This window comes from Anabrus simplex, chromosome 11 (genome assembly GCF_040414725.1).
Source record: "Anabrus simplex isolate iqAnaSimp1 chromosome 11, ASM4041472v1, whole genome shotgun sequence".
NCBI lineage: Eukaryota > Metazoa > Arthropoda > Insecta > Orthoptera > Tettigoniidae > Anabrus > Anabrus simplex.
Window position 1 is genome coordinate 96100571 of NC_090275.1, and position 26029 is coordinate 96126599.

The 26029-nt window shown below is 38.2% G+C and overlaps 1 protein-coding gene across 1 annotated transcript; it reads left to right on the forward strand.

Annotated features, from left to right (window-relative positions):
* The first annotated feature begins 223 nt into the window (after positions 1 to 223).
* LOC136883519 (small ribosomal subunit protein eS19) lies at positions 224 to 25637 on the forward strand. Its single transcript, XM_067155883.2, has 4 exons — positions 224 to 302; positions 548 to 618; positions 22839 to 23008; positions 25338 to 25637. The coding sequence occupies exons 2-4, from the start codon at positions 548 to 550 to the stop codon at positions 25541 to 25543; spliced, it is 447 nt and encodes a 148-aa protein (XP_067011984.1). The 5' UTR covers positions 224 to 302; the 3' UTR covers positions 25544 to 25637.
* The last annotated feature ends 392 nt before the right edge of the window (positions 25638 to 26029 follow it).

Here is a 26029-nt window from a genome sequence, read left to right on the forward strand (position 1 = left end):
TCTAGTAGGCCTAGAGTAAAACAAAACGTCAAAATTGACGAGCAGACAGCCAGATGAAGTCAATTTTGTAGTGTTCGCACACGGCAATAATAATATTAATAATAACAATAATAATATCTGACCCTGCGTCAAAATGGTCAAAATCAACCCAACCTAAGTGTTGGCAAAACGCCTTGTAGTTGATTTGATGAGTAAGTTGGTCGATAAGACCAATATATTCTGAACGTACCTTGATTCTTATGTATATCGATCTTCTAGTGTTTCTCACCCTCTTCCGGTTGCTGCGTGTATCGCCGTAAACTGTAAGATCTAGTGCACGTGTTATGTTTACTATATTTAACTAAATTTGGCAGTTTGTTAAGTATAGTTGAGTTGTTTGTGTCTTGTATTGCTTAATTTTCGTACCTGATCGTTTGGCTTATTTCTGTTCAATTATAACAGGCATGTTGTATGGAAAGCATGGTCGCTCGGCCATGTTGACAATGTGTGTAGGGTATATCAGTATTTAAGAAGTTATTTATATGAGAGGAATCAATTTATCTTTCAGATGCCTTCGGTTACGCTCAAGGACGTAGACCAGCAGAAGTTCGTTAAGGCATTTTCGGATTTCCTGAAAAAGTGAGTTCCATAACCTATATCACATATTGTAGCACATATAACACATGTGGTTGAATTTTTCTCGCTCTCGGTTTTATTCACTAACTAGTTATAGGACTTGGCTGATGTATGGGAATTTCTTTTGGAAAGTGTTTCGGTTGGTGGTGGGGGTGATCATATGGAGTAATTGTTGAAAAGTGGAAATGGTAGTAAACAGTAAACTACGGAGTGTCGAAGTTACACCACTTCAGTTTATACTCAATACATGTGTATGACTTTTCGTATATAGTCCATGTCATTCTTGCTTTTTCTTAATTACATTCATAATTGTAATCCATGGGGTTAGAGAGTGGTAGTTATGCAGAAAAGAGGGTAAACTGCCAGTGAGAGTTACCATTTGTCAGTACTCATTTGCTATTGTGTACAAAAGAAGTTAGCTGCAATTCTCAACTGTTATAATCTTACAGTTTAAGAATCTTGGCATGAAAGTGATCATATTTCAATACTGGAGGGGAAATTCAAGTCATAATAGGCCAGCAGCAGTGCACTTGCCACAAGTACATTTGGCATCACCGATTAGCTATGACATAGAGTGAAGCTCCTCCCTGATTAAGGGGATTTGATGTATTCCAGGTTAGAATATAATTTGGTTGCAATAAGTAGGCCATATGGTTCATGGTGTGGGTTACTGTAGTCACGTTCTAGTTTGTGAACTATGGGCAACGGTTGATCCTGAGAGTTGGGATACCAGTTGCTATGGAATTTTTCACACCAGGCAAATGCTGGGGGGCTGTACCTTAATTAAGGCGACAGCCGTTTCCTTCCTACTCCTAGCCTTTCCCTGTCCAATCGTCGCCATAAGACCTATCTGTGTTGGTGCAACGTAAAGCAACCAGCAAAGTTGCTATGGAATGGGAGTGGACATCTCGGGACGTCATGGTTCTCCTTGTGCTCAGGTGGTTATGACTGTACATTCTACCAGTGGTCCCTAACCCATTAGAGGAGAGATCAATGCTGTACTTCTCGCAGCCCAGCACTCGCTACATTCAGCTGCGCGCGGAACGACTGTCGTTTGTTTACACGCTCGCGGCCTTCTCGGGAAGGATGTTGTGAAGCTATGCTCAGAGCTGCCAACCTCTGTACGGAGGAACTAATGAGTGAGGTGCTTCGATAGCTGGTGGCAAGACGATTAGTCTGGACGGTTAGGATTCTTGCCGTGGACAAGACTATTGGTCTGGACGGTTAGGATTCTTGCCGTGGACAAGACCATTGGTCTGGACGGTTAGAAGCCACGAAGCGGCCTTAGGCCCCTAGTTTCATGTGGAAACACGATTGGTCTGGACGGTTAGAATTCTTGCCGTGGACAAGACAATTGGTCTGGACGGTTAGGATTCTTGCCGTGGACAAGGCCATTGGTCTGGACGGTTAGAAGCCGCGAAGCGGCTCTACGCCTCTAGTTTCATGTGGAAACAAGATTGGTCTGGACTGGTTCTTGCCGTGCGGACGGTTAGGATAAGACCTGGACAAGACCATTGGTCCGGACGGTTAAAGCCGCATTGTAATTTTACATGGTGTTTTTTTGTTTGTGCTTTTATTTAGGCTGGGTTGGTAACGCAATGTATTTATCAGCATTGATGGCAGTGACGTCACGTTCCGTTCACCATGACCAATGAGAATGCAAGAAACTACTTGAGCCATGGAGGATGGCGGCTACTGCTCTTTATTAGGTTATAAAAGTAAATATATTTCTCGGGGCGGGCTGGTGGGTTCCTAGACATGGCAATGAACACATCTCTCCTCTAAAAGGAGTTCCAAGTAAGATTTACATTATTTTCACTTCCCTATAATGTCATAAACGTTGGGCTGCGGGAAGTAAAGTTTTACCGAGGAGAGAGCCTCACTTGTACTATGAGTAGGTGAGGGTAGCATCCTTCCTCACAGAATTTTCACCGAGCACGCTCAGAATGTTTTAAGCGAGCCTTGGACCTATGGGAATAATGGAGTCCCACTCGCATGGGAATCCTTGACGAACAAAATGGAATTCAACGGGGCCTATGGAGGAAAAAAGAACTGGCTGAGTCCACAAAGATGATGTATCTGGATGTATTAGGAGTAAATGGCATTCGGGTAAGGGGAAATACTGAGGAAGATATAGGAGATTATAAAGTGTACTTGACGGGTGTTTGTGGGGCAGGTCTGTTCATCAAGGATAGGCCGACTATTGCACGCCACATAGTCTCTGTTAGGCACGTAAATAAGTAAACAATGTGGGTAGATTTGGCAATTGGAAGAATTAGAATGAGAATGATCTCGTATTCACTACGTGATGGTGCAGATGAGTATGAAGTTGACAAGTTTTATGAAGCATTGAGTGACATTCTACTCAGGGTCAACAGCAAGGATAGGATAGTACTAATGGGCGATTTTAATGCAAGAGTTGGAAATAGAGTTAGGATACGAAAGGGTGATTGGTAAATGTGGGGAAGATATGGAAGCTAATAGGAATGGGAAGCATTTGCTGGACTTTCGTGGTAGTGTGAATTTAGCAGTTCCGAATACATTCTTCAAGCATAAGGCTATTCACCGCTAAAGATGGGAGGGTAGAGGCACAAGATCCATAAGACATCTTATCCGATTTTGAATTCACGAAATCTGTCGGGAACGCGCGGGTTTACATGTAATTAATCACATAATGTAACCGTATTGAAGATAATATATTAAAATTATGAAATTCTTTTTTTTTACATCCACCTATTCGTTTATGACCGACCCTTATCTGATCTGTAGTGAACTAAGTATCTCTAGGCCTAGGGTAGAGAAAGTGAAATATCTCAGCAGATAAGGGTAGAAAATCTCTAGGACGAGGAAATTAGAGGTACATGGATATGATTAGTTGAAAAGTTCCAAACAATGGATAATATGCAGATTTAATGGGTGGCATATAGGAATGGTGTAGTAGAAACAGCAAGTGAATGCGTAATGATTTTGCTGAATATGTTCATTTCATTCACAGAATGCTTTTCGTGCACACAGAAGAGATGGAAACAAACATCTTGGTGGACTGATAAAGTGGGAGCAGTTTGTAAATGCAAAAAGAAGACATCAGAAATGGCTCCAAACAAGGATTAATGCAGACGGAAATGTGCGTAGCTGAAAGAAACAGAGAAAGAAGTACTTGTTGGATCCGAAAAGAAGTCTTAGGGCCGAATTCATAGACAGCACTTATACATAAGTGCCCCCTGTAAGCCAGGTTTCGTTTCATATTACCTACTTAAGTGTCACACTTATTGCTATAAGGGGACCTCCCACACACACTTAAGTGACGCACTTATGTTGCAGCAAGATGGAGGATAATGATTTTGCTGAATAGGTTGCATTTCATTCAAGAATGCTCTCCGTGCACACAGTAGAGATGGAAAATTCTGTCGAAATGTAATGTGACCAACAATTTAAAGAAGGTTTCATTTTAGTAAAATGAGAGTTATGAACATTCTTGTTCCTTTCATTGAGAGAGTGAACATAACCTCTGTCTAGAGGACTCACTATCTAACCATTATTGAACATATTGTTTTGAGATGTATGCCACCTCTTAATTTCAGGTTATTATTATTATCACCATCATCATCATTACCGGTATTTCGCTTAATTAATTAGAAACGTGTTAAAAGTTGATAAGTCATCAAGACTGTAGGCCTATGGAATAGTAAAGAACTATACTGAGTTATTAGAAAAATGAACGTGTTGCACTAATACCATTTATTTTAAGGTCGATTTGTACTAATTATATCAGGTTAGTCAACCAATTATTTGCTGGATTATATCAGATGTTTCTGATATCACACATCAAAGGTAATTAGGCCTGTTACAATGTAACGGCTAGGGATATATTTGTCAAATCATTAAACACGTTGTAAGGCTAGATATTCTATATTTGGATGAATATTTGTATAGGTTCATATACCTGGATAACTAGAAACATATTATATTAAGGAGAAAATTAGACTGGGCATTTTCATAGTTTGCATTGTCCACAAGAAGTCCTACGGCATTCATATTCTGATGAGAAACTGCATCGGTCTGCTTGTTCTATATTGGGTGATATGAATAAAAATGAGATGTAACTCGGAGACAAGTCTCGAAGGAGGATTGAGACGGAAGTCACTTGCGAGACAGAACTCGTCATGTATATGAATAAAGTTTGTTTCTCGCTAACGAGACTTGTCTCCTTCCGCTTGAGACGAGTCTCGTACACTGGCTCTGGTATCTGTCAGCTGACGAGTGAATTACTACAAAAAGTGGTTTTGTTGGAACAGATGGAAGTGTTAGATTTACAAGCGAAAAAGATTGAAAAGCGACAGTGTGTTCTCGAAAAAACAGAACAACTCATATCAGTGCAAAAACAGATTTTGCAACTGCAAATGGAAAATCTTTTACATGAAAGGGAGAAACGAGCAGAACAAACAAGTACAACCGAAGTGGAACACCCACCGATATTTTTTTCATTTAGAATAGTTCTTGACAGACTTTTCTTCTTCTTCAGTTGTTTCACTTGGGAGCCTATTCTGCAAACTATAGGCTACCTTTCGTATTAATCAATATTCAATAATCACTAGTTCTTATTTCAATTCTTTCCAGGCTTACATAAACATAGTGGCTCGTACACTTGGTATACTTGAACCCCAGCTTGTGAACGACTGATTTAAGGTTTCTTTTCTTGTAAGTTTCCTTCAAGATATTGTGTAAGAAGTTATATTGTATTTATCATCACATTCAAGATCCACATACAAATGCATAATTTTCTGCGGTCATTGAAAATTACTCAAACACTTTTTAGCACACGCTTCGTACTTCATTCTTCACGAATATGAAGAGTTTATTGACCATACCTGTGCATAGCTAGGGGTGTTTCTGCATATAATGTACTTTTTCTACAATTTGTTTTACGTCGCACCGACACAGATAGGTCATATGGCGACGATGGGATAGGCTTAGGAGTGGATGGAAGCGACCGTGGTCTTAATTAAGGTACAGTCCCAGCATTTGCCTGGTGTGAAAATGGGAAACCACGGCAAACGATATTCAGGGCTGTCGACAGTGGGGCTTCAACCCACTACCTCCCGGATGCAAGCTCACAGCCTAGCGTCCCTAACCGCACGGCCAACTCACCCGGTATATAATATACTACCAATACCTATATACTGTTGCATAAACTCTCTAAATTGCAAACTCAGAAACAATACAAAATGCTATCCATATTGATAAACGAAGGGAGTTGTTTGATTTGGACCGGACATATTGCAATGAAACTTAGTAACATGATGAGCTAAGACATCCGGAACTCAATGGTGAGAACCGTTCTGCCGTGAAATAACATTTTCGTACCGGTATTTATTGACAGTAAATTTTTGCTCCAGTTTTAAATGGAACGTGATGTGTAGATGGCAGCGATTTCAATGAAACATGGTAGGATGGTCAATTTAGACATCAGAACATCGCTGCATGACGTTGTTATATAGGTTACCCGCAGTGTGACAAAATTAATCACTTTCAACAAGAATCCGAAAGTTTAAGGCTATTTGTAGCATGCAAGTTTATATACAAATGACGATGATTTCATATTACATATTTTAGCCTCAATTGTAAACGACAAAGAAGTATTAAAAGCCTAATATTTTGAAATATTCATATACTGTGCATGTTAGTAAAATGGATTTGACGAGCAAAATCTAATTTTCACTCTATAGCGCACTGTTTAATGTAACTTTAAAATAGAACTATCAGTGCATTTCTACAGTGCATACGAGGTCAATACAGCTGCAAACCACCCAGCTGTTCTTTAGCAATTAATTATAACAATGTCGTTGATTTTATGACAAAGTGAATATCAGCAATAAATTTAAGACAGGTAGATTGACAATTAATGGAAGTTTCATCGAAATCTGTCTGATCCAAACCAAATGCTTCCCTCGTAGTATTCGGCGCAAGTGAGATTTTGGTACGATGGTTGAGAAAGAGCAGCACTCATAGAGGCAGCAAATCATTGGCTGAATAACGTCATTATGCGAATTTGTTAAATGTTGTGAAGCCAGTTACAGCATATTTTTTTCAAGGGCACGAGCCGCCGGTTGAAACTTTTAAATAAACTTAGAAACAGTGCAATCGAAAAAGGCATGGGCAGGGAATTTTACGGCACTTAAACATAAATGGGATAGCTTACACCAGGACCAAGGATACTCGCACATTCGTTCAATACCATTTGGCCAACATGTGATAGAGAGCGATAATTTTCAGACTTGAAAAAATATCCTTCCAGATATCAAAATGTGAATAATAATAATAATAATAATAGGTAATAATTTCGTGTGGCTATTTCTAGCCCGGTACAGCCCTTGTAAGGCAGACCCTCCGACGAGGATGGGTGTCATCTGCCGTGTTATTCTAGTGGAGGATATTGTTGTGTGTGAGTTGCAGGAATGTTGAGGATTTAACGTTAAAATCTCTGACACGACAGGGAATCGAACCCGGAGGCCTCCTGAACCGAAAAGTACCACGCTGACCATTCAGCTAAGGAGCAGGACAAAGTGAATAATGAAAACCTTGAATAATTGTAAGTCATATCTTAAACATAGCTATGTTTCGTTTCGGCCTTTTCCGTGATTGTGAATTAATTTTATTTATAAAATGTTAGTCGTGTTGTGAATAGAAAAAATTTCAACGTACAGAAAAAATCACAAATGTAGAATAGATTAAGAATAATTAAAGTAATGTAATAATTACTAAGAAAATTATTACAAGTGTATGTTGTACGGTTTTGCATATTTCTGGTTTGATTTTGAACATTTTAGACTTTATGATGCATGTAAATCCTACCGCAAATGGCTATCATCGTCATCATCTTTATCATTATTATTATATGAATGTCTCGTGTATTCGCTCCAGAAAATGTGCTAAGCATTCCACATTTTCTTTCCGTAACGGTAGAGATCTTTATAATCATGTTCGAGAGAATTTCTTCGTGGTTTATAAATTTTTCTTCTCCGTTGTAAAACCATCATAAACTCCGCCATCACGTTTTCAGCCTGATTCTATCGGCTTGAGTCACCTTCTGGGCTGTCTCAAGAAATTCTGAGACCAGTCTCCATTCAGAGAGACTAAACTCCAGTTTATTCATATACATTTGGAGTTGTGTCTCCGAGAGAATCCGCTAACGAGCTGTGTCTCAAGGAGCAAAGGTCACTGCTGAGACATCGCTTTTTTATTCATATACATTTGAGACATGTCTTAATATTTATGAGACAAGAGACACGTCTCCGGTTTATTCATATCACCCATTATGTGCATGTACTTCGACACAAGTTCTTGCAGGTGCCGCCTCACCTTGCTGATTTGTTATCCATTCTGATAACCAAATATAATATACCGGTAGACGATCTTTTAACCTAAAAAATTTTGCCGATGTCCTTCCTTAAACAAAACAAAATAGATCATCCCACTATTCGGTAGCCAGAACTACACGATCCAGGAAGCATAGGCATAAAATACAGCATTGCCACATCTCCAGCGAATACTTACTGTATCAATGAGTGTGCTCTTCAAGTGCTGTCTATGAAATGTAAACTCATATAAGTGAATACTTATTATAAGTGATCCCTTATTACTTAAGGGTCCCACTTATACATAAGTGCCCCTTATAAGCCAGGTTTCATTTTATATTACCCTACTTATTGCTATAAGTGGACCTCCCACACACTTAAGTGACTCACTTATGTTGCAGCAAGATGGAGGATAATGATTTTGCTGAATATGTTCATTTCATTCACAGAATGCTTTTCGTGCACACAGAAGAGATGGAAAATGACCAACAATTTAAAGAAGGTTTTGTTTTAGTAAATTGAGAGAATATTCTTGTTCCTTTCATTGAGAGAGTGAACATAACCTCTAGAGGAATCACTGTCTCGCCATTAATAAAGTTTTATTGCAGCCAATGGCCATATATAAATTGTTCTACTCTTTACTATATTCATGTAAGGTCTTTTCTCTTTTGCTACACTTTTGAAGTGGTATTGTTCACATATTTTCCCACATGATTTGCATATGCATTCTTCACTTGGTTTGTGATATATCTCTTTTACACATAGCTTATGATGAAATCCATGTATTATCTGCGCACTTTTTAGTGATAGATTTTTGTACTCATTGGAGAAGTAAGAAGAGTTCCGTTAATACTGCCAACTGAATGGAAATGAAATCTGAATTGAATCGATAATATGATCGATCGATATGAATTTTATAAACCTTTATTATTTTAAGCAAACAACTCTGTCACACACACAATATATAATACTATATAACATTTCCCGTTGCGAAACGTGTTCCTAGCATGAATTCTATAGTTTGGCTTTGCTGTGTAAACAACAACAGTACGAGTACTTAAAGTGTACGCCAGATGTCGCACAGCGATGATAAGCGATTCTTAGTTTGTGTTTCAAAGGTTGCCAATACGAATCTCGAAAATAACCGAAGTCGACCACTTCAGCACTAGGGTGTAAATCTATCACTAAAAAGTGCGCGGATAATACAGCCAGCCTGTTGATAGCACTGCGCATGTTCTTATTTGGGCCCATCCAATCTCTGCTTGTCATAACATGAAGATATTGTTTTGAGATTTTATGCCACCTCTTAATTTCAGGTTATTGTTATTACCAGTATTTCGCTTAATTGACTGGAAACGTGTTACAAGTTGATAAGTTATCAAGACACTAGGCCTATGGAATAGCAAAGAACTATACTGAGTTATAAGAAAAATGAATGTGTTGCACTACCACCATTTATTTTAAGGTTGATTTGTGCTAATTATATCAGGTTAGTCAACCAATCGTTTGCCAGTTTATATCAGAAGTTCCTGAAATTTTGGCATCACACATCACAACATAATATTTACATTTTATTGGGGAAGTAATTAGGCCTATTACAACGTAACGGGTACAGATATATGTGTCAAATCATTAAAAGCGTTGTAAGGATAGATATTGTACATTTGGATGAATATTTGTATAGGTTCGAGTACCTGGGTAACTATAAACATATTAAGGAGAAAATTAAACTCTGGGCATTTTCGTAGTTTGCATTTTCCACAAGTTTTTCCCACGTCATTCATATTCTGATGAGAAACTGCGTCAATCTGCTTGTTCTATATTATGTGCATGTACTTCGATAAAAGTTCTTGCCCGTGCGCGTAGAGGCGCGCGGCTGTGAGCTTGCATCCGGGAGATAGTAGGTTCGAATCCCACTATCGGCAGCCCTGAAAATGGTTTTCCGTGGTTTCCCATTTTCACACCAGGCAAATGCTGGGGCTGTACCTTAATTAAGGCCACGGCCGCTTCCTTCCAACTCCTAGGCCTTTCCTATCCCATCGTCGCCATAAGACCTATCTGTGTCGGCGCGACGTAAAGCCCCTAGCACACACAAAAGTTCTTGCAGGTGCCGTCTCACCTCGCTGTTATCCATTGTGATAACCGAATACAATATAGACGATCTTTTAACCCCAGAAAGTTTGCGCTCGGTCACCGCATTGTTCTCTGATAAACAAAACACAATTGATCATCCCACTATTTGGTAGCCAGAACTACACGATCCAGGAAGCATGGGCATAAAATACAGCATTGCCACATCTCCATTGATACTGTATCAGTGAGTGTGCTCTTTAAGTGCTGTCTATGAAATGTAAACTCATATAAGTGAATACTTATTATAAGTGATCCGTTATTACTTAAGGGCTCCGCTTACGTATAAGTGCTGACTGTGAATTCGGCCCTTAGAAAGATTTTGGTAATAACCTGGAAAGGCAAGGTCAAGCAACAGGGGAAACCTTTCTGGATGATAATAATAAAGAATCTCAGGAAGGGAGGGAAAAAGGAAATGAATTGTGTTTTGGGTAATTCAAGTGTAATCATAATAGATCCCAAGGAATCTGGACGGGTGGAAGGAATATTTTGAAAATCTTCTCATCATAAAAGGATATCCTCCTGGTGACATCACGAACAACCAAAAAGTGCATGGAAAGGACAATGATGGTGAAATTACGTTTGATGAAGTGGAAATGATGGTAAATAAACTCCATTGTCATAAAGCAGCAAGAATAGATTAAATTAGACCTGAAATGGTGAAATATAGTGGAAAGGCAGGGATGAAATGGCTTCATAGAATAATGAAATTAGCATGGAGTGTTAGTAAGATACCTTCTGATTGGACAAAAGCAGTAATGGCACCTATCAATAAACAAGGGAACAGGAAGGATTGCGAAAACTATCAAGGTCTCTCTCTGATCAGTATACCAGGCAAAGTGTTCACTGGTATGTTAGAAGGGTGGGTGCAAGCAGTGATGTAGAGGAAGTTGGATGAGAACCAGTGTGGTTTCAAACCATAGAGGGGCTGTCAGGATCAGATTTTCAGTATATGCCAGGTAATTGAAAAAAGCCTACGAAAGGAATAAGTATGTTTGTTTCGTAGATCTAGATAAAGCATATGGCCTAGTACAGAGGGAAAAGTTGTTTGTCATACTGTGGGACTATGAGATTAAGGGTAGATTATTAAAATCAACCGAATAGCATTTAGGCATAACTATAGAATCTGCCCCGCAACGTTAGTAACACGAGTCACCACTACGTGGCGCATACAAAGTGACTGCCCTTAGTTTAATACTTAGGTTTCCACTAGTAGGGCTGGTTGGTTGTTGGTTTGATATGGCTATATTTTTTTCTTGCCGTGTGGACATTATGCGCAGCGGCGGTAGAGAAAAGCCTCTCGAAGGAAGTGTGACTGTACTCCTGACAGAGATTGGCCTGGATGTGCAAAAATACATTAAAGCTAATAAATGACCTTTTTTCTTGCCGTAAGCCCCGAGGTTAAAGAAGGAATTGACAGAGTGTGAGGTTACTGCTCGACGCCATGGCATTTTCAAACTCCGCAGGCCTCTTTATTTTTTTCTTTTGCAGTGGTTGGTAATGTCTGCCAGTGCCCGTGATCCTTGGCAGAAGCAATGGATAATGGCGCCTGGACAACTAACTTAGGTTATAAAAGTAAATGTACTTCTAGGGGTGGGTTAGTTGGACCCTGGCAGGCGTAATGAACACATCTCTCCTCCAGAATTATTTCTAGGTAAGAATAGCAGCGTTGAAACTAACATATTTTATAATCCTGGGCAGGTCAGATTCTATATTTCTACAGTCATTTATGTTGACAATTTGGATGCAGTGATAATTGATGGTAGAATGAGTTCTTGGTGTAAGGTACTTACAGAGGTTAGATAAGGCTTCAATCTTCACCTTTGTTGTTTATAGTTTACATCAATCATATGCTGAAAGGTATAAAGTGGCAGGGAGGGATTCAGTTGGGTGGAAATGTATTAAGCAATCTGGCCTATGCTGATGATTTGGTCTTAATGGCAGATTGTGCCAAAAGCCTGCAGTCTAATGTCTTGTAACTTAAAAATAGGTGCAGTGAGCATGGTGTGAAAAATTAGCCTTTCCAAGATTAAATTGATGTCAGTAAGTAAGAAATGCAAGGGAATTGAATGTCAGATTGGGGATACGAGGGTGGATCAAATATAAACAGGAATTATTTTAAAAAAAAAATTATTGCATCAACAAAAAAAAGAACACATATAAAGATCACTTTTCTACATAGTGTTCTGCCTTCGATACACATTTTCTCCATCGGATTGGTAAGTTTTTATGCCGTCCTGATATAAATAAGAGGGACATGTGTGGAGACATTTGCAGAGGTGCCAACTGTTACGGATTATCCGTAATTATTACGGATTTGCCCTGACGATTACGGCATTACGGTCCAAGGGTAAATTATTACGGAAAAGCAACATTATACCGAAAGTATAATTTCTACGGAAAAAAATTTCAAATTTTGTGAGTTGGCAACAATACTTACTCGATCGTCACTTCCTTTCGCTGCACACGAGCGTCGTGAAATTCATTGCGAATGAAGTAACTCTACTCTCCTATTCAGTAAAAAATGTAATCTTGTATTATTGCAGTATTAAGTGTACCTGACATTAAGTCTCCCACAGAAAGAGTTTTCATTGTTAATAGGAAAAAAAAAACCAGAATGACTTCAGGCCTACAATAATCACATCTACACTGGAATCGCTTATTGTTCATGAGGTGAAAATCTCCTCACAGGGGGGAAGAATGCTACGAGAAAAATCCCACACAAAAGCACCTGCTGCGTGGGGAAACAAGTTACTAAGAATGTTTTATGACAGAACTCGTAATGTGCAAATTTATGGTGTAATAGGATATATCTTAGAATAGATTGTTGTTGGGAAGGGCAAAGAGGGTGTCATTATCCAGAAGGGATGAGTATGCTTTGGATTTGACTCCTGCCGGGCTGAGTGGCTCAGACGGTTGAGGTGCAGGCCTTCTGACCCCAACTTGGCAGGTTCGATCCTGGCTCAGTCTGGTGGTATTTGAAGGTGCTCAAATACTTCAGCCTCGTGTCGGTAGATTTACTGGCACGTAAAAGAACTCCTGTGGGACTAAATTCCGACACCTCGGCGTCTCCGAAAACCATAAAAAAGTAGTTAGTGGGACGTAAAACAAATAACATTACATTATTATTACATTATGGATTTGACTCCAAAATTTTTTCCGAGGGTAGAGGAGGGGAATTACGGAAAAGCCATTTCAAAGGTTGGCACCTCTGCATTTGCGTATAAACTCTTCTGCACTTACATCATCGAACTGCTGTCCTCCTAGGTCTTGTTGAGTGGTCCAAACAAGTGGTAGTTGCAGGGTGATTAATCTGGACTGTACAGAGGGTGTTCCAGAGGTGTCCAGTGAATTTCCTCCAGTTTTTCCTGCGTTAAAGCGGCAGTATGTGGTCTTGCATTACCATGTAGAAAAATTAAGTTTCCGATTGGTTGCTTTTGCTTAATCCAAACGGCGGCGGCAGTAATAGGCCGCATTGTCTGTTGTTCGTGAAGAAAATCCACCAGCAAAATGCCTGCAGAGTCCCAGAAGACCGTTGCAAGCACCTTTCCAGCAGATGGACGTGTTTTGGCCTTGACCGGACCTGCTTCGTCTCTTCATCGCCTCTCCATGCTTAGTTGTTTTGACTCTGGGGTGTAATTAGGGTTGCCACCTGTCCCGTATTTGAGGTAAAAATTTTGCGTCCCATATTATAAACTGTTGTCCTGTAAAAACAAGCTTTTTTTTCTCTCTCTCTCTAAATATTTTAAAATCCATATTTGATTTGAGCAGCATTGAAGTTCAAAGTAGCTCCATAATTTTTTTTCCTCTTTGGAGCCTTGGAAGAAGGAAATTTTGTGGTGTCTCGCCATTTGCTGGTAAACTTTACAAAGGTACAAATTAAGTGTATCCACCTAATTCAATACATCATTATAATTCCATCATTAGATGGAGCAATCAAATTGACCAAGCTGAGCATGCTGTGTTATTTACCACGTCTCCTACCGCGACTTCCATAGGTCTTGCAAGAGACTAACCTCATTTTTCCATATTGAAAGTCTATTAAAAGGAGAAACAAAACTTTTGTATCCACCTACTCAATACATTAAAAGCAATTATAAAATTAGGATCTCATCCTTATTTTGTTGCTTAAACATTAAAACCTAGGACATGTTTCGTTCATATTTTGAACATCTTAAGCTATAAATATTCTTACAAGGTTAAATGATAACATTGTTTTAGAACTTACACTTATGGTTTGCCATTGACAAACTTATCCATAATAAGCTTTGAAAAAAACTCTTAAATATTAAAACATTTGTATATTACGTCATCTTATTGAAAATAACAATTAAGTTTTAACCTTTAAAACCTTATTCTAATATTTAAAATACAATTTCAATACATTTGCAGTCTGTTGAATTGCTTAATGTTTTCAAATTATTCATTGTATATACATTCAAACATTTTGTTATAACTGGCGTAACTTTTCACATATTATACTGTATGGAATTGGAATCTAAATACACTCTCAAAAACAGCTGAGGTTAGGCTTAAATATTATACTATTCGTCCATAAAAGTGACAAAACTGATGTGCACTTTTGATTATAGGTTATGAATTTTGTCCTACATTAAATATTTTAACTTCAAAATTTGTCGAATTTACAAATTGCGTGTAGTCTTAACCAGTGTGGGGCAACCGTACAGCCGTAAGCAGGGACTCTGTAAATTGGTGATAAACAAGCTTTGGTGACATGCAAATGGTAATTTCATCAAAGTTTACATAAGAAAGTCTGTTGACATATCCTTTCTCCTCCTGCCTGCATTTATTCTAGTGCACCCAGCTGTTTGACTGTTGCTTGTGTAGTCAAACAGCTGAGCAGCAGGGGCCGATGACCTAGATGTTAGCCCGCTTTAAACAACAAGCATCATCATCATCAAACTATTGAATGAAGTGGCAAAAGAATGCCGAACGATTACGTCAACTTCACATACAATTTACAAAATATTCGTTTAATGTTAACCTAGTCAATACTTACAATACCACATTTTGTGGTTAAATAATTATAAAAAATAGAAAGATCGTGAACATGTTTCGCCCTTCTTAAAGGGCATCATCAGCACAATGGATAACCTTAAAACAAATAATTACAATTAAGTTTGTTTACAATTATTGGTCATATAAAATTGGAATGAGAATGTTGTGATAAGTTATTTTCAATATCATGATTAACGCTAATAACAGAACAAGATAGACACTCTACGGCATTCGATTTATCAACATTCTAACTATTGAGATTTACACAACAAATGGGAAGACTACTGTTATAGTGATAAATATTCCAACCAGTGCATCGAAAAAAATTTTCAACGTTTATTCCATTTTAACGTATTCTCACCTGAATGTGTTTTAACCAGTTTAACTCAAGAAGAAACACCAAATGTTCATTCCTGATCTAATTTTCTACAGTAGGAACATATGTTTTATACATATTTTATTCTTCAAATCTACTTGGTGGTTAACACGACAATAATATTGACTTTCACCAAAAAGTTAAAAGAAAAGGATCCATTTCAATTCCAGACGAATGCCGATTAAAAAACTTCTCACCAATATATATATTGTTTAGACAATATTGTAAAATTGTACTACAATAGTTTTAACTTGTGTTTATAACATTCACGTCAAACTTTTAATCATGATATTGAAAATAACTTTTAACATCACTTTCTCATTCCAATTTTATATGACCAAAAAATAATTGTAAACAGTCTTAATTGTAATTATTTGTTTTAACGTTATCCATTGTGCTGATGATGCCCATTAAGAAGGGCGAAACATGTTCACAATCTTTCTATTTTTTATAATTATTTAACCACAAAATGTGGTATTGTAAGTATTGACTAGGTTAACATTAAACGAATATTTTGTAAATTGTATGTAATCACTGTCGTCAATACGGACCAAAAATGAGGTTAATGACTTGTAATACGTCAACTTTGTTCTTTTATTCTTGCTTTTTATATGAAGCACCTAGTTTTGCATGGAAAGTTGGACAGTTATTTTTTTTTAAACTGTAAATGCATTTGGGAGACTTAACTAAATTCAAAATGAAATACTCCATAACCCCTTATTTTACAATATTCAAAAGTATGCTATTAAATTACGAACTTAAGCATTTGTAATTTCATTCTTCAATCAACTCCCGCAGTAGAAATTCACTGAAATATCCAGGTGAGGCACTTGACACTTATTACACATTCAGTGCACCGAATTATTGTAAGATACATTCACCAACAGAACTGCGACTCGCTCGTTAAAAAAATCTCTGAATTTATTTCGCACTTAAAAAGCTTCAGCTGTAGCTGCGTTGTTTGTCCTCGATGGGGTAGCTTGTGGAAGTTCGTCTTCGTAGTCTTAAGTGTTCAGCCCCTCTATATCTATAATCAAATTATGCAAAATACAAACAGCCTTAACCATCAGTTCCGCTGTTTTGAATTTTCCACTACGCGTGTGAGCTGCCAGCAGCGTGCGCGTGGGACTGCTGCAGGGTAAAAGCTCCACGACGAACAGCCTGGCTATTGCCAGCAGCGAGGTGCTAGGGCGAGCATCTGTGTGCCAGCAGCAAAGCTGCAGCATAAACATACCCTAAGGAAAACTGAACCTTTCCCAGTAGTTAGGATACCTGCAATTGCCTTTTGGTAAAATATGAGACAGAAATTATCAAGCTTCTTTATCTCTGCTGAGTTCCTGTCAGAACATGTCTTATTGAAATAAACAATTAGTAAAAAGTTACCTGCAAAACTATAATGTGATGAGGGCACGTCACAGTAATGTAGCTGAAAATGCGTGTGGTTATTGCTTCACAACACAAGAAAGAAAGCATTTTCTTCACAGTTGTCTACACTACAGCTTCTTGTTATATTGAAACCAATGCTAGAACATTTGAATATCGAACACGAGAAGCCATAGGAATAAACCCTGCTACTTGCCAGGCATTGGTTGATATTTGGTTGAACACAGGACGATTACAAATTAACAAGAGTGCATTGAAAATTGTCGTGAAGATTTTGTTACCATGAAGTGCCATCGTATTAAATTTCCATTTTACAGGTCTTTTATACTCATTATTATAGTTATTTTGTTCAAACAAGATGCATATTCTGATACAATCTGAGCTTAGATAACGTATGAAAGTAATTTTTATCTTACATTTCACCGAAAGGTGCTTTCAGGTTGCTTAAGTATAGGGGAGAGTTTGTTTTCCTTTCAATAACTAGGAAGGAGCAGCTCTGAAACTTTATTGTATTTGACAGATGTTAAGTTTACCTTATCACAAGCATTGTTAATAACTTTCATAAGAATCAAAAGCAGTAAAGTCGCGGGCTTTCTTGTTAGAAAATGTTACATTTGGTTTTTAATTTAAGGGTTTCTTCCAAAACTTAAATCTTACAATAAAACTAAAGGAGACCTCACAAGTTCGGAAGTTAAATGTTATCAGTTGTACCTTAGTAGACGTAGAAATATTGGGAAGGAACAAACAAGTATTAAATCAGCTCTCATATAGAGAGTCGGGAACAAGAAAAGGAACACAACATAGCGGATTCTAAAACATAATCGTGCACATATACTAATTGATTGTCCTGTCAGTGACTGGTACAACAGCTAGTATAATACGAGGGTTGGAACTTAAATAGTGGCAACACTGCTGTTTAGATGCTATGCAACGGAATCTAATATTGTCGCTGATAGCACACGTAGGTTACATACCTACCTTACCCCAAGAGCAAATGGACTCGCCCTTTCACATCACCTGCGTGCGCACAAGCGAGAGAAACACAGTCACTTGTGAGCTAGCAGTCTAACGTAACGTCCCTATGTTTTCCAAACATGAACAACGGAGTTGGAGCAAGATTGAATGTGCCAGAGGTCGTACAGTACGACAGTGTCATCAAGGTCTTCACAAGGCTTGCGGGGAATCTGCATTGCCTTACAGAACAATGGCACGTTGGGTAAAAGCCTTCAACGATGGTCGGCAAACTGTGGCGGACATTCATCGGGCAGGTCGTCCTACGAACGCCAGTGAAGACGACGTCCTTGTGACTTTGATTTGATTCCAAAGATGAAGGAACCACGTCATGGTATTCGCTTCAGAACTGTTGCAGAGATTCGACGGGCAGTAGACCACTCCATTCGTACGATCAACAGAAGAACAGGCTTTGCTAAAGGTATACGACGACTTCCACATCGCTGGCAATGGGTTATACACAATGCCGGGAACTACATTGAAGGACAGTAAAGGTTGCTAACATGTAACTCTTTTGTATCTGTTGTAAATAAATAGTTGCCACTATTTAAGTTCTAACCTTCGTATAAACTGATTATATGGCAGCTGATGATAGCCATATCAAGCCACACATTAGACATTTTATTTAGTTTTCCTTGTTTAAATTGTCTACCCTTCGAATTTCATACTTCAGTTCTTTTTATCACCCCTCTGTCTACAGTTGGGTGGGCCGAAAAAACTTGAATTCTTTTTTTCCAAGTCGTAATACCGCGGAAAAGTTGCGAATTGGGGAGAATAAAACGGGGTAAAAAAAGAAACAAAATAGGTTCATTTCTTCCGGTTGCACACGTGCTCTAAAGTTTGCAGAAATTCGGAAAAATGTATATTTTTATGATAATGTTCTACTGGCTTAACTTGTCATTATTTAAATGTAATAGCTCTAGTCGACTCTTACTCAAACCAATAATGATTTAGAAAAAAGAATGGTTCAAATCGGTCAAGGTCTTTCGCTTGCGCAACAGCAAAACAAATTCTCGCACTAGTCGTAACTCTCTCGGGTCAAAGACCCTGACGCTCCACCCACGTACCATTGTCACCACCACGCCGCGCCAATGTTGTGTTAGTCTGTACTTATCCCTCGTGTTTGATGTGTTTCACTCGCTCTTCCAGTTACTATTGTGGCATTTGCATCTACTGTATTTTGATGTTTGTTTTGTGTTATGAAAGTTTTGTGTAACGGTGGTATACTATGGCTGTACCTAAGAAACTCATCACAAGACAGGTATTTTATTGTCCTCTATTTGGAGCACCTAAAGACTTTTCATAAAACAAGCTTCCTACTTGTGAGGACGTGATTCGGTGTTGTTCACAGGAGAGATACCACTTGGCGCTTAAAGTTAATAAGAGAGTCAGTTTTTCACACGTTGTCAGTACAGTAGCTAACAAAATAATTGGTTTGTATCCGAAATCATCCATCCGCACGGTTACAGATAAGAGAATTGTGCAACTTATAAAAGCATTGCATGATAAATATTACAGCATTCGAAAATCGTGTACTGCGGATAAAAATAAATATTTGTTTAAGCAGAAAATTGATGAGTTCAAGCAAAAATGCTCATTGCTTTTTGACGTAGTGGCTTGCAAATGCTCCATTGTTAATTGCTTTTGTAACAGATGAGATTCAGATTCATCATCCAGAGTTAAATGGCTGTCACGCGATCTCCTTTCCAGTGATTGAATACATTTCTTTGTTTCAGACATGTCCAACCCTCCAATTTTTCCTATTCCGTGTGCTCATAATAAGTAAACAAATCTTAGCTCAATAGCAGGTATTTTGTTTTATAAATCAGAGGTTTTGTTACGAATGCAATTAACAACAATGGGGCATTTGCAAGCCGCTATGTCAAAAATCAAGGAGCATTTTTACTTAAACTCATCAATTTTCTGCTTAAACGACTATTCTTATCCGGAGTACAGTAGAACCTCGATTATACGTTTCCGGAAACTACGTTTTCCCATATTATTCGTTCAAATTACATGGTCCCGCGAGCATCCTAATTAAATCACGTTGTAAAAATCTCACATTATCCGTTCCTCAAAGAAACGGTTTCCTGGATCAACCGTCCAGAAATTTCAGTCCCATAAATGCTAAATCTTCGATCACACATTTTTCAAGAAATTGCATCTCACGAAAGGACGGCTACGGCATAATTGCGGATCTTGATGTAAACGTCTCGTCAATGCGGTGATTTGAGGAAGTACTGTACTGGAAAAGCGATTGGTGGCAAACTTGTATAAGGGACCATCTTAGCATCGCATTCGGGTGGTATTGTTTAGAGAATCCATGGAAATCATAAAGCAGAGAGTGTTCACAACAATTGGAAGGAGACAGAGCGCATTTCAACAGACGGAACAAATTTTGTCAAATGTTCGTACTTGCAAAACGTCTGCATTATGTCCAGGGTTAGATGCTTTATTTTTTTACTTTTTCCAAGTGTATCGCCGAACAGGTTTTTGGCATTACCCTCAGGGCACTGTATAGTCACTGGGCTTTCAGGCAGGAATTGAAACTGCTAATTCTTAAGTAACTTAACACAGATTTACAGTACTGTAGTATTTTAATATCGTACACGATTATGTTATCGAGACCAGAACAGATGTTGCATTTTGCATACATAAAGTCAAGGAAGGTTTTGGGATTGCCTATTATTGTTTTCGTCCTAATATAAGACTGGGAATTTCACGTTTTTGTGTTAAAATGTTGTAAAAACTGCAGTCGTTTTATTTGCGCAATTTACATTTAAAGCTTTGTTTAAATTCACGCTCGCACAGACTTTTACAGTGAGCGCGCTTTCCAGCTGAGCTCAAGGTCGCGAATAATCGTAATTTCGGAAGTGTTAATGGTATTTTTTCTCTTTCCAATTTGATTGTGATTAGTGACGTGCAGAATTGAATTTAATGCATTTGAGAACTTGAAGATCGATATATTTGAAACAATTCAAAACCATATTTTCGAGTTCAACATAACCTTGAAAAGCTGATGTATCTGTACCGAAGGCCTGATTTATGCGGTACAAGATTTCCATAAACTGACTAAGAACAGTATATCGGTGACAAAATTACAATGGAAGATAAAAAAGAGGATTTTGCCATCATGTTGGGCGCTTTTGTATCTAATGTGCTTAATTTTATTAGATTAGAGAATTAAAAACTACTTGTCGATTGTTGTTTGGCTCGCCGTTACAGGTATTATATTTTTCGAAGAGTCTGGCTCAGGCTGATCAAAGTTGCTGAACTGAAAGAAGTTTTCAGAGCAAAATTGACGACGTTTCCCCCGTAAAACTGAATGTAAAGTTTCGAGATTAAGTCGTGTACTGGTAATTCATTTTCGAAGCCGGCCCCGCGGTCTAACTTGCCTGCCTCTCACCCGGAGGGCCCGGGTTCGATTACCGCCCAGGTCAGGCATTTTTACCTTGATATATTAGCAACTTCTGGCTCGGTGAGGAAAGCAACGGGAAACTACCTCACTCATTTCCCTAGTACGCCTCCTCAGTGATGCCTAGGCCATCTATGACAGCTGATGGCAGAGCTGTTGAGGATCCAACCAGCCTTAGGGCTGAAGACTGAACAACAATGAGCGCTGGTTCCAGGTTCACTCATTCTACGATTACCTTTAATTGAAGAACTAATTGAATGGTGAGATGGTGGCCCCAGTCTAGAGAGGCCGGAATAACGGCCGAGAAGATTCGTCACGCTGTGCATGCTTCACCTCATAAGTTGTAGTTTGGTTTGGTTTAGGGGTCTTTGCAAGATTATAAGTACGGTATGCATATTTCATTTTTGTGATGTTTAGCCAAATTGTTGATGGTTCATTCGTTCCCGGATTTTCCGTTTTCCCGTGTTGTACGTTTTTTCCCGTGGTCCCTCCAAAAACGGAGAATCGAGGTTCCAGTGTATATGATTTGCGAATGCTGCAATATTAATCATACAACGCTTTTATAAGTTGCACAATTCTCTTATCTGTAACCGTTCGGATGGATGATTTCTGATACAAACCAATTATTTTGTTAGCTACTGTACTGACAACGTGTGAAAAACTGTGACTCTCTTATTATTAACTTTAAGCGCCAAGTGGTATGTCTCCTGTGAACAACACCGAATCACATCCTCACAAGTAGGAAGCTTGTTTGATGAAAAGTCTTTAGGTGCTTCAAATAGAGGTCAATAAAATACCTGTCTTGTGATGAGTTTCTTAGGTACAGCTGTAGCATACCACCGTTAAGTCACAAAAGTTACACAAAACAAACATCGAAATACAGTAGATGCAACTGCCACAATAGTAACTGGAAGAGTGAATGAAACACACATCAAACACGAGGGATAAGTGCAAACTAACACAACATTGGCGCGGCTTGGTGGCGAGAATAGTACGTGGGTGGAGCGTCAGCGTCTTTGACCCGAGATAGTTACGACGAGCGCGAGAATTTGTTAGATTTGATGGCTGTTGCGCGAGCGAAAGACCTTAACCGATTTGAACCATTATTTTTTCTAAATCATTATTGGTTCGAGTAAGAGTCGACTAGAGCTATTACATTTAAATATTGTATTGACCAAGTTAAGCAAGGTAGAACGTTATCGAACATTTCCCAAATTTCTGCAAACTTTGAGCACGTGCACGACGGGAAAAAATGAACCTATTTTGTTTTTTTTTTACCCCGTTTTATTCTCCTCAATTCGCAACTTTTCCGCTGTTTTTTTTCCGGCCCACCCTAGTCTACAGATATTGCATGTCTTCGTTGAATGGATTGAACCTATAGAGTTTTCAATCTATCTGAAAATCATTAGTTGTAAAGATACTCCTATTTTCCTGCTTAATTTATTGATAAATTGTTTGATTTTGAATCTACCGTCGTTTATTATTCTTTGAGATAAAACCTGTTTGGTTATATAGTGTATTTATATGTTTAAAGGACAGGAAAGATGAAGGTGCCAGAGTGGGTGGATCTTGTGAAGAGTGCTCGCTATAAGGAACTCGCACCCTATGATGAAGACTGGTACTACACCCGGTGTGCTGCCCTTGCAAGACACATCTATTTTAGATCACCTGTTGGTGTGGGAGCTGTAACCAAGATTTTTGGTGGTAAATATTTAAATTTGTCTCTGCCTGTATAGTCTTATGTTCTGGAATTTCAGGAAGAAGTGATGAAAGAAATAATTATGCAAATGGTAAAATTAGATCAGATTTAAATATAAATTTAATTTCCTCTTACAAATTAGCGTCCTGCACCACAATACGAGTCCATGTTACTAATACCTGAAATAGTTAAAATATAGATCATTCCTACAGTTTCATTCACAACTATTCCAGTCTATTCTTGATACTCGGAAACAGGTTCCAGGTTGACTTGAATAATTTCTCTATAAATGCACACTGGAAATTAACTGCTCGTAGCACCTGATCCCCATCACTGCCCTGTGAGTCCATCAGCAAGTCACCAAACAACTTACAAATTTTTCAGGCAAAGGTTCTTTAATGTATTCAATTCTCTAGTTTATAAATTATGCTAGAGAGAACATTCTTGAATATATTTGCATTAATTTATTGAATACCACTTCTTGTGTCATCGTTATCCATGGATCTCCAGGTCCAGACTGTGGGTCATTGATCTCAGTCCACTTCTTGCAGCTCCCTGGAGACACAAAATGCATGTTGCTTGTAGAGTACTCCTTAGATATTTGTTCTGAATTACATTGATGCTTCTTATAGACTATTATTAGGGTGGGCTCATCACACCCAAAGGCTCATTGAATACATTATTGGAAGTATTTTGATTCTTCGAAATATTTTTGTATGGGTTAACAAACAAAAAATTGACAATTCATTCAATGTCATGCCTGCATCATCTTCAATGTGTCTATCTTCCATGTGTGGATGTTTTGCTATTCCTTTTAACATCACCAAATGAAAGCCAAACAATATCATGTTTCCTGTCAGTTGTAGTGAATTGCTGTGCTTAACACTTTTAGTGCCCGGCAGAAGTGTAAGGGTGCAGTCTAAAAGTGCCAGGCTGTTTTAACGGAAAATGTAGGCTTTCAGAAAAAAGGAATGTAACTCCTCTGTTTTTGAAGATATGAAAGTGAAACTTGATGATAGAGTACAAAAATGGTCATCTAAATTCAGGATAACTTTCAGATCGTTATGAAATTTATTCCTCATGTTATTAATCAATTAAAATAATTTGTTCAGGAAATAAAAGTTGAAAAATTTTATTTTTCCTATTACCTCATGCTTATAAATGGAGTGAAAATGAATGCTGGAGGGCACACAAATATAATACAAGAACCAAGATATGCATTTTGTTTGTTCTAAACATATCTGCAGGGGTGTAAAAAAATTCTAAAATGTAGCATATTGAAAAAACACAATAACAATGGCAATCACACAAGTAAACACAATTAAATGAGTGTATAGGTGCGGTCTAAAAGTGCCAGGCTGTTCTAATGGAAAATGTAGGCTTTCAGAAAAAAGGAATGTAACTTCTCTGTTTTTAAAGATTTAAAAGTAAAACTTTATCAGAGTGCACAAAAAATGGTCATCTAAATTCAGGTTAACTTTCAGATCATTATGAAATTTAGCCGTATAGCTAATGACTGGCGAGTGTAGTGGTGACCTCTTGGACTTCGTGGAGAGTGATTTTGATCTTGTTGACGAATCAAGAGCTGATTCCGCCTCGGACAATTAATACCTGCGTGGAATGTGACTGTATATAACTAAGCCAGTGATAGTGAAGATGTTGATACTAATAGTGACTGGAAGAAAGAAAGGCTTCACAACAGTTCCTGGACTGATTAGTTCTTTAATTTCCTCTTCTGTTAAATCACTCTTGTTACACTTAGACGCCATGCTTTTACGAGTCGCGCGTAAACAAGCCAAGGAACTTTAAACATCGCTCAGTTATTGATAGAAAATAAAATCATGTCAAAACATAGAGGTGTGAACTCTCTTTTATGGTCGTGTCAAGATTAGGCTCTTTTTTTAAGGATCGCTCACAGCGATTGGCACTGAGAGAGTTAAAATACTTGAAAGCTAAAGCCCAACAATTATCACGCATAAACTCCGTCAGTCACTAAACTTCATACAGTGTTCCGGCTCCAGGTTCACAGCCTGCACCAGCATTTGTAATGGAGATTCCCATTTGTGACCAGGTTCCTAAGGAAATGGTTCATTAATCATAAGGCTAATATGAATAGATTATTGAATGATTTAATTGAGCTACTTTTATAGTAACATAAAATTCCAGCTGTAATGGTATCTACATGTCATGGTTTGAAAAAACGTCTGGTTTAAACTAGCCAAACCTGCTTGTTAGAATGTTCTGGTTAATACTTTGTTTTTTTTCAGTACTCGATACACAATAGTTTTTGAGAGATTGTTGTTGATTCATACATTCAGTTATTATTTTGTCTAGGTCGCCAGAGGAATGGTGTGTGCCCATCTCATTACTGCCGAGGAGCTAGTGGAGTTGCACGAAAGGCTCTACAGTCCTTGGAACAGCTTAAAATGATTGAAAAGACCGATGATGGTGGAAGAAGGCTTACAGTTCAGGGTCGTCGAGATCTTGATCGTATTGCTGCACAAGTACGACAAAAGAAGCAAGTTCCAGCTGTAATTTGAATGTCAGATTTAAACATTTATCAATAAACTTATTTTCTACGTGTTATATATAATTGTCTATGAATAATAAAATCACGGTTCGGACTGAAATGTAGTTCGCATGTGTTTAATCATTCATAACTCCTTCAAAACATATTTTGCAAATAAATTGAACAAGATAAGTTTCCTAACCTTTTAAATCATATACAGTAAAACCTACCTTGACGGACACCTCTTTCCGGCGGACACCCCTCATTGGCGGACGATTTTCTAGGTCCGTAATTAAATACCATGTTGTGTATCAGTAATTTACCCCTCTTATACGGACACCCTTTATTACGGACGCGGACACACCGTAGCGACGAGAAACTCCAATTAAACCTCTCCTAACGGACACTTCCTTTTTCAAAAAATACTGTATTTATCTCCTGTAGAGTATGCATTCGCTTATTTTTTCCACAGGCAGTACTTCCAAGGATCTTTTTCCCACCAAATGTAACATTAGTT

Bases quoted from the DNA above. Each gene is read 5' to 3' on its own strand.
- LOC136883519 (XM_067155883.2), top strand. From the start codon at position 548: ATGCCTTCGGTTACGCTCAAGGACGTAGACCAGCAGAAGTTCGTTAAG. The intron at 619-22,838 runs GTGAGTTCCATA...ATATGTTTAAAG, and splicing joins TTTTCGGATTTCCTGAAAAA to GACAGGAAAGATGAAGGTGC. The intron at 23,009-25,337 runs GTAAATATTTAA...TATTTTGTCTAG, and splicing joins TGTAACCAAGATTTTTGGTG to GTCGCCAGAGGAATGGTGTG.